The 9,895-nt window shown below is 38.2% G+C and overlaps 1 protein-coding gene across 1 annotated transcript in view; it reads right to left on the bottom strand.

Moving 5' to 3' along the window:
• Nucleotides 1–232: 232 nt before the first annotated feature.
• BNC2 (basonuclin 2) overlaps nt 233–9,895 on the bottom strand; it is a 345,724-nt gene continuing 336,061 nt past the window's right edge. Inside the window, exon 7 of the mRNA XM_027910132.1 lies at nt 233–2,769. Coding sequence (XP_027765933.1) covers nt 2,657–2,769 — 113 coding nt within the window. The 3' untranslated portion in view covers nt 233–2,656. The remainder of the gene's footprint in view (nt 2,770–9,895) is intronic.

The raw sequence follows: 9,895 nt of genomic DNA, 5'->3' as shown, positions 1-9,895 counted from the left end.
CTTTAATCTGTTCTATTTCTGGGAGGTATGCAAAACTCTTAAATGCAGCATGCAGCTCTCAAACTACAAGAGACCTTGAGCAAATTTTGCAGCTGAGAATCTTTCCATGACCATGTGTCTTTCCACGGAAATGTATATTATTTGAATCAGTAAAAAAACAAACAAACAAAAAAGAGAAATGAAAGACAAAGAGACAGAAAGGTCAGTGACTGATAAATCTTTAATATAAAAATTGTACAAGAATTTTGATACAAATTACAAGAGGTATTTGGACAAAGTATGAGTAAAACTCCATTTATATCCCCAAAACCTTATGCATTTTATGCAAAAGACATACTGTAGGACAGTTACAGTACAGAAAATACAAGAAAAGAAATGTCAAATTAAAAAGGATTTTCAATTCCCTCAGACTACTAATGGAAAAAAACTTGTTTAGCGTACATACAATATTTATGAAGCTACCAATGTCACGATTATTAGATCAACATGATGCAGTTTCTTGTATCCCCTTGTACAGCTATATTCTACAGTGCATGCTTTGGTTCTGCAGGCAGGACAGCAGAGCATTCATGTTTTGCTCACATTGAGATCAAACAGTGAAAATGGAAAGCCTCCTCTATTTCAAACAGAGAAGGACCTTTTTAAAAATGTCCATCAGGCCTTGATCGCGCACTTTCCTGTGCCTGTCGGGGGAACGCGAGGAACACGTCTTGACAAAGTCCATCAGAACAAGTCTAGTTTTGCAAACTAGCTGCGAGCTCGCCATTCTGTGTGCATCAGCCCCCTTGCTGCTGCCGGTGCATCACAGGGTGTCAGGGGGTTGCAGCTGGGCTGTGAGAGCCCTCCCATGCCTGCTGAGAAAGGGGCTTCCAGGCTTTTTGCCTCTGTGACTGAACACACTGCCAGACCCCTAAGAACTCCCAAATACATGAAGGTTCAAATCCAGTTTATCTCAGTTTACATCTCCATGTGAACCCCCCAGTCAGGTTTCCATCTTTCCATTTCAGGAGAACTGAAACACAGCAGACAGCTACATAGGAAATCACCATGTTTGACCTTCTCATTTAAAAATTGTTGAAGTAACAACTGTGCCAGTGAGCAAGAGCCTTCAGTTAAATAATGAAAACTCCAAACCCCTTTGACCACAGGTGTAAGCCCCCTACAGAGAGTTATTCATAGGTACAAACAGACTGCAGTACCCTCTTTGTTATAAGTAAAAGCGCGTGGAATTTCAACCAGGGTAAACTTTGAATACTTCAGGGTTCAGATCAACTTATTTGCACATCTGTCACACATACATTGCACTGGAACACAGATCACCCTTATAGACTGGAGGAGAGGCAGAAGGATGAACTGAGAACACAAATGCTGCTCATCAAAAAACAGCCACGTTCTGAGAAAGGAGCCCCATATGACATAGGAACCAAAGTTTGCACAAGCAGCATGCTGAATTTTATATTTATAAATAGCGAAATGAGATACACACAAACAACAATGGCCATTTTATTAATTTTGCCACTTTCCAAACAGTGACCATTTACACAGATGGAATGCATAAAACTATCCAAAATGAAGAACACCAGGAGGATGTGTTACTTTTCTGAGAGAATTTTAATGAGACACTCTCTTGGCATAAGAGGAGAAGGGGTGGAGACAGGTGAAGAAAATGGGAAAATTAAGACAATGGCTGAAGATTGTACAAGGGTTTGTCAAAAAAAAAAGGAAAATTCCAAACATAAAAGTATAGTTGAAAAATAATGTATAAATCAGCCTTAGTTTGTACAGCTTAAGTGGCCCTATTTAATCCATAGGTCGTCAGATAATCTAAGAAGAACATCCCTAGAATCACAGTTCATGTGGCTTCTGTACCATTTAGCACTGGTGATAGGGTGGAGGGAAGCATTCTGCCCTGTCAGTACAGGAGGTAGAGGGGGAAAGGAATGTACACCATGTGACAACATCTTGAGCTGGATGTGACGGTTGCATAATGCTCCCCCACTCAGGCATAGACATGTGCATGCACAACTGCCGCTGGTGCCCCAGAGCCACTGCACATAGCCTCCTGCATTTCGTGACAGAAGTGGAAAGGTTGTGATTAACTATTGATGAATTTGCCATCCTAACTGTGCATTATCTTCTGATCATTCTCAACCTTTTATTTGACAATGGATGCCTTATAAAATCTTTATGCATCACTTAGCTACTCTTGCTCTCTCTTTCTTCCATAGAAATATAATTGCCCTGGATGCTTTTCTTCATTTTCCTAAGATATTTGTCTCCAAAGGTTTGAAGGAAGCAATATACAATATCTGTAGAATACCAGAAAAAACCTCTCTACACATTAGATATTTGATCACTCATGCTTCTTGTGCTTTTAAGTGCATGAGGAAATATATATACCTATGTAATGATGAAAATGATATAATTTTGCTCACTTGTAGTCTTCATTTTAAGGCTCTTTGTTCTAACACTGTGTTTGTTTCTCCTTCTCTGTCACACTCACACTCACACACATACACACACACACACAAAGTACACAAAGTTTCTTCGATCAGAAAGTCCTCAGATTCCACAAACAGCCTCAGAAACGGTACACCAAGAAAGGCTGCCCAATCTCATCATCGCAGGTCAGCTCATCCAGCTGCTTCCACCTCCGTCAGTGCCATGTACACATGGAGTTGACAGGGGAACAGAGTCTGGGCTCAGCCTTTAGACTTCTCATACAAACAGGCCTCAGGAATTTGTCTGCTGGTTTCACCCTTGCAGCTTCTGATGAACTCGGAAGGAAAAGGAGGGAAAAGATCAGTGACCTTTGACTGGTAAAAGATCTCAGCATATTTTACAGTGGGCACCATCACCTCTGTTGCAGCAAACATCAAATTACCACACAGTGCTGGAGACAGCATTAGCACCCAGAACCAGCAAAGAGGAGTTGCAGCCCACCAATGCCATGAATCAATCCAAAGGTGTGTTCAGGTCTCCTGGTCTTGGGCTTTGCCTGAAACCTGTCTTTGACTTCTTTGGTGCTGCACTGGCTGCAAGCACCTTTCAACCCACAGTGCCCAGCACTCACAGGTGCACTACAGGATCTGGCAGTATAATCTCAGCACAGGAACGCTGCTGACCCTGCAAGGAAAGTACACTCTAGTAGCTTCTCTGCCTACTTGAATTTTCAACTGCTATTCAGCAGTCTGTCAGCATTTAATATAAAGGAAGGGGAGTGGTTGGAGCCAGGTATGCTGGTCTTCATGCACTTAGAACTTCTTAAAACATAGCATATGGTGTCAAGCTACCTCACTATAAAACTCCCTCTCTTCTGATGGGCCCATCTGAGAAGCACTTTTGGAGCCTGTGCAGAACACTTTTTGCAGTGCTCTTGTAAATGAAGGGATAAATCAGAAAAAATTCCTCCTTGTATGAGGACAGCAGATTGTGTCTCAGATATGTTTTTCTAACAGAGGTTCACACTGACCTCAGCAGGAGATGTTCCTGTAACAGCAGAATAGGATATCTGGAATTGGCATTCACTACAGGAATGTGAGAGGACGACATTGCTCTCGCATTGATGGGTGGGCTAAACCAGTAAAAAAAAACCGAAAGCTGCACATCCTGTTTGGCACTGAACCTATGCAGTAAGATGTGGCAAATTCACGTGACTATTTCTAGCAGGCACAGTATGGCTTATGCCAATACAAAGCAATTAGTTGCTACATAAGCAGACAAAAGTGCCATTACAGACAGTATTTCTCAGCTGACCTTTTGCTAAGAAGCCATCTTGTTACTGTCTGCCTGATAGCTCGATAGAGCAGCCAGTGGCAGCCTTGGGCCTCCCAAAGACAAATCAAAGTGCTCCAGATGGGACTTCCTTTCGCTTACTGTAGATGTGTGTGTGGTGTATCTGTGTAGATATGTGCGTGTGTGTGTGTGTGTGTGTGTGTGTGTGTGTGTGTGTGTGTGTATGTCAAGGAATGGGGAGGGAAAGCTTGGTTCTTACACTCAATTTCGCCTTCACAAGGGATAAACAGGCAATTACACATCCTTTTATATTTGATGGCCAAGTGCTGAACTTGAAAGCACACTATTAGTTTGTGTCCCTTCAGGGCCAGTGCAATAAGGAGCCAGGAGAGCTGGGGCTAAGCAAGAGAGGGTGTTGTCTGCTGTTAGTGTGACAGTCGTGTCAGCACCATTCACATTACTGGAAGGTAATAAAGTGACAAGTAAGTTATTAGAAAGATATGAGGTGAAATTGAACTGAAGCTTCTTTCTGCTCAGCTCAGTTTTTTTCCTGCTTTGTAATGGGCCACTATTCGTTACAAACCAAACCTTGTCTTGAGATCTTATATAAAAAAAGAAATATTTATTCTTTGCAGGAAAGGTCACATGAATTTACAACATTACACTTTAAAGGAGAGGAATGGGAAAATAGTTTCATGACAACTACAGCTGCTATTAAAAAAAACACAGTGTCATCATAATGAACAATAATACTGGCAAAAGTCAGAGGACTTGTCAAAAACATGTCCATTTTTTAACCCTCTGGTGGTCCACAACCATTTTCCTTTAAGTGTCAGTGCCAAACATAACAGCAACAGTATCGGGATATACATGATCAATACCTCAATCAAAAAATCAAAGTTGTCATTCAACATCATGAGTTGAAGAGAGAAAACAAGCCTGGTTAACTACAGAGTCAAGATAATATTACTTACTTTACTTATGTAAAATAGTTGCTGCTTTACTATGTTACAGCCATTTTAAAGGCAGTGATAATGCTGCAACGTTGGCAGGAAGAGACAGAAACCATGGGACTGGAACAGACATGTACTTGGGCAAACATGTGGGTGAAAGGTTCAGTCCATCACATGATATTGCTCTGTTCATGAAGTAAAAATAGGTATGGAAAAGAGTTCCTTTTATGTCCCTACAGGACAGGAAAAAAAAACCCAACTCATCATGTGGCAACAGCAGGATATGCTGATGCTTATCTAGCAAAGTAGCACTACAGTCACTGTTTTGTTGAGTTACTATAGCAGCAAAGTCTTTTTCTTATGTCACAGTATAAGAAAAAAACAAAACTAAGAAGGAACTGAATATACCAGCTGCCATCATGTGTCTGCCACTCACCTTTTCCCCACAGAGAACTGCTGCCTCCTTGCCCTTAGTACAGACACCTTTGCTTCTCTTTTGAAATAAAGAGTAATCCTGTTAACCCAAAGAACGAAGTGACAAAAACATTCTGGGGGCAGAAGAAGTAACAGTTCTGTTCACCTAAGTGGCAAAAAAAAATTAAAGAAGCATGTGTGCACTCCTAGATCAAGCACTTTCCCTCCTTTATTCTTTTTCCTGCCACCAGCATTACTGTGAAAATGTGCTGCAGAATCTGAGTACAAATACATTTCTGAAAAGATGCCCTGTTTTCTGATGGCAGCTGACATCCTTAATGACCCTGTGAGAAATGGGTCCATACCAAGCACTTTGATTTTAAAATATCATACACACTGAAGAAGAAATTTTTGGAACTAAATCTTGAAAATGGTTTCTATCTCTGGAACAGATCAGACCTTGAACCATCCATCATGTTTCTGAGCTTTCATGTTACCCACAGAGCTCTATTAGTTGTACTAGAGCAGATCAGCTGAGGTGTTGACCTCCCCTGGCAGCTACTTCACTGTTTAGGACCTGACTCTACCAGTTGTCCTAAACAGTTCCTTTTTTGGGGATGGAATGGGAAACACACAGGTGATGGGAAATTTATAAACTTCTGGAACTGGCAGAGAAAGTAAACTTTCGTTTCCTCATTAGAAGGGAGGGAAGGAAGGAAGGAAGCAAGCAAACAAGCAAGCAAGCAAGCAAGGAAGCAAGGAACTAAGGAAGCAAGGAAGGAAATACACTGAAGTTTAGTCATGGCAAATATGGTGCACAATTTCTGCTGTGTAAAGTATCTACAGATCCCTAGTAAACATACAAGTTTTACGAGCTCAGTTATGAAAAGCCTTTGAGAGATCTTTAAAAGCAGTGTCCATGTGCTTTTAGGCTTTAATCTATACCTTCTACATTTTGTCAAACTGAGTTGTGACTTAGTAACAGAGTGCTTATACCTTTTGTGCATGGTTACAGTGTCACAATAGAGTTAGCTGCAGTTTAATAGGCAAAGTTAAATCTCAGCCATAAAATGTCTCTGGTTGAGATACAGTTCAGAAAAAAATGACTAATTATTATAAGGTGTGGAAAAATATGTGTGAGTTAAATTATCTCTTTACTAATACCAGCTGATTAGTCCTCACAGGAGCATACTTATGGGCAAGGTCATATTAGTATTAGCCATATTTTAACAGACTGAAACATAAATTGGTAAGTGATGTGATCTATATGAGACTAAACAGTGAGAAAGGGCTACCAGTGGTACTAAACCCCATGATTTCCATTCTTTGACTCTGCTGGTTTTATTTCCAAATCGCCATACAGGTTTTCAAAAGATACCTAGTGATTAACCATTATTATTTCCTGAAACACTATACCCCCAAGGAAAACAAAAGTCCTAAACAACATCCAGAGAAGTAGTTTTGTTTCTAAAGAAGGTTCAGTACAGTTCTTTCCTAATTGCAGACAAAGCTTTTTTGATATTTACAGAAAAAAATACAACTACCTTGAATAAACAAAACAGTGAAACAATGTGGAAAGAGTGACCATAATAACTATAGGAACCAAAAAAGAAGGAACAAACTCCATGTAAAGTGAAGAGTCTCTTCCTCAAAGTTGGTCTAGTTCTTGTAAAATGGTTTAGACTGACAGGTTTGGAAACTGAATGGATAGCCACAGGTTTGTGATAACATAAGTAATTGCACAATACTTATCTTGTCATCACACCACTACAGCCATGTCCTGTGCTGAACAGATGAGATGTTTGGTCATTATTCTTATTGCAGTCTGGGTCACTGCTGAGATCACCCAAATATGCTACTTTCTGTCAGAAAAACACAACCCGTTTAAGGATTTTTCAAATAACATCAGAGGACACAAATTCCACCACAGGGACAATTCCGATAAACACAGATTCTCATAGAGATGCATGGTAAGTAGGAATGAGGAAAATGCCATTCAATTCAATGTAAGTGTATGTGCTCTTCTAAAGCAGACTGTTCTGACATTAGTATCACTAGCATGGAAGAAACTACTTGATTTGCCTAGAAATAACAGTGAGTAATATTCTGTCCATAAGACAGACATGATGACCTTAGCAAAATCTGAATGAAGTTAAGAGTAGGTGCTGAGCTTCTAACAGTTTTTGGAGGTTTTCCCTGCTTCTTTACTTTTTAGAATGTGTAGTTTCAGTATGGTAATAAACAGATCTTTTTTCTATGTCAGTAATCTGCTGCAGTAATTTATCTAGTGATGATGTTTAAGTTTCCAAACAAGTTTACCAAAACCACTTGAACTCTAACAGAAGCAGAGTGAAATGAGAGTGACGAACATTGATTCATTCAGTGGGAATTATTTATATACCTCAAATGTGGTTTTCATTAAAAATGCTATTTATTTATACCATACATACTACATGTGGGTTGGGGTTTTTTTTCTGTATGCATAATTCAATTTTTGTTATTTTGTTTTTCAAACTTTCCATATTATTTGTACCTAATAGCCTGGGAGGAGACATGAGAGCACAGTAAAGACAACACTACAAAGGTTCATGTTTTTTTGGAAGAATTCATCCTTACTGTTCTAATTTCCCTTTCTCACAAAGACACTGAGCTTGTACAACATAAAACAAAGCAAAGCAGATCTCTCCACTCAATTTAAAAAGGCAAAGTAGTTAAAATGTTGAAGAAAATAAAAAAAAGATGAAAAAAAGTGTCAGTGAAACAGCTTGGTGTTTTGCTATAAAGTTTCTTTTTGTTAAACTGGAAGGTGAATTTTCCTTATAATTTCTGTGGGACCCACAAATGTTTTCAGGGCTTCATCAGTGTACAGAATCAAAAATGATCAGAGGCTTGTAACCCATAGGAACATAGTGAGAATTCATTTAGAACAAATTTTTCTTTTATTTTCTACAACTGGAAATACTGATTTATTAGATATTGATCTCTACTTTTGGAAACAAAAATACTGAAATGAATAAGAAGTACTAAAAAAAAGGAAATCCATATTAAGAGTTTCCTCTAGAAAACATAACAGGAGTTAAGGACATAAAAAAATAAGAATAATCAAAATGCACAGCAAAACAAAACAGCAATAAGCTGAAACAATGGAATATTTCTGACACTTGGCTAAGAAGAATAATGTTCTGGGTCAGTAAATACAGAAAAGGAACACATTCTCACTGAAGGAATATTTTATTGCATGCTGAAATATCCCTCGGGTTTTTGTTTGTTTATTTTTGATTTTGCTTTTGTTATTGTTATTGGTTTTGTAAAGAAAAGAGTCTACAACACACATCCTAATGGCTTTGGCTGTAGACTGAACTTATGTAAATACCATCACTCATTCAGTATGTTGTGGTAACTCAAGCTACCAGTGTGGTTTTCTAGCTCAAGTAACATGTGTGAACACCAGAAACAAAAAAGATTCAGAGGGCACCCTCTCTTTTTCTCTGCCTTTCTCAGTTGCTTGCTCCTTCTCTGTCTCCTGTTCATGCTCGCTGTCTTGCTCACAATCTTTCCTGGACTTTTGTTCTTTTCTGACAAATCATGCGAGTGAAACACAAAACATTTACACAACTAGACATCCTTTTTTTCTGGCCTCTAATTTTATCCAAAGGGAAAGTAACCCAATAAAAAGTCCAGCGTATGTTTTTCAGAGCTACTAAGTGCTTCTGCCATTAATTTCTTTTGATTGTTTCTATAAAACATGCCTTAATCATACTACAGCACTTTCCATTGCAAAAAAGACAACTTTACAGAACAACATAGTTAACATTATTTCCCTGTTCCTTTTGTTTTTTTTTTTTTTTTTTTTAACACCACAAAAATCCAGGCTATAATAAGAAGCACACAAAATTATATTCATCTTTGTTCTGTGACAAGTAGTATCAGCATTTATATCCCCAAATATTATGCATGTTTGAAAAAAAAGTTTCTACTGGTTCACATGACACAATTCTGGTTTTTTTTCTTTTATGCAATGCAGTATATAAGGAATAAGGATGCACTATTGTTTCTAGTAATAATTGGCACTTGAAAAAAGCACCAAGAATTCCGTATTTCACTTTACCCCTTTTCCCTCCCCAGTACTTTTTTTTGTGTAGTCCAAAAACTACAACTGTGGTAATGGTGAATAACTACATTTTCTTTTTTCAAAACGTGTGCAAAGTTGGCACTTTTGTATTAACACTAAACACTAATACTCTTTGTTTGGCATTCATGCCCTCATACTGACCAGATCATTTTATCTAAGTGTATTTTTTTAAAGACACTTACTGAAAATATGGCAATAGTTTAAAAAAAAAAAAAAAAAAAGCATGGATATTATTACACATCCCCTTGTAGTGTACGAAAAAGTGCATGACTGGATTTATGTAATAGTACAAGACAAAAAAAACTGTATCAAATCAGGTACTGTAAAGCATGCCAGCACCTCTGTAGTACTTATATCTAGCAGGTAGTTAAAACAAGACTGTGGTTCTTTTAAAAATGTGCATTAAAGCTAACATAAATGAGTAGAACTAGCCAGCAAACTATTTTTTCCTGCTTATCTAACAGCTGAATGTAACTGTAAAAATTAATAAAAAAAAAAATAGAGTTAAACCACCATCAATACAATTGTTTTACATCATAGGCCTGTCAAGGCTCAATATATATATACAAGTGTAACAGCCATGCTTAGTAGAACGTTATCCCCAATGCTTAGAAGACACAAATACAACTAAGTAGATTGTTTTTTCTTTCTCTTTTTGTTT

This window comes from Empidonax traillii, unplaced genomic scaffold (assembly GCF_003031625.1).
Source record: "Empidonax traillii isolate 1590-97213 ecotype Southwest subspecies unplaced genomic scaffold, ASM303162v1 scaffold28:size2823434, whole genome shotgun sequence".
Taxonomy (NCBI): Eukaryota; Metazoa; Chordata; class Aves; order Passeriformes; family Tyrannidae; genus Empidonax; species Empidonax traillii.
Note: the sequence above shows the minus strand (reverse complement) of the source record. Positions and strands in the feature narration are given on the sequence as shown.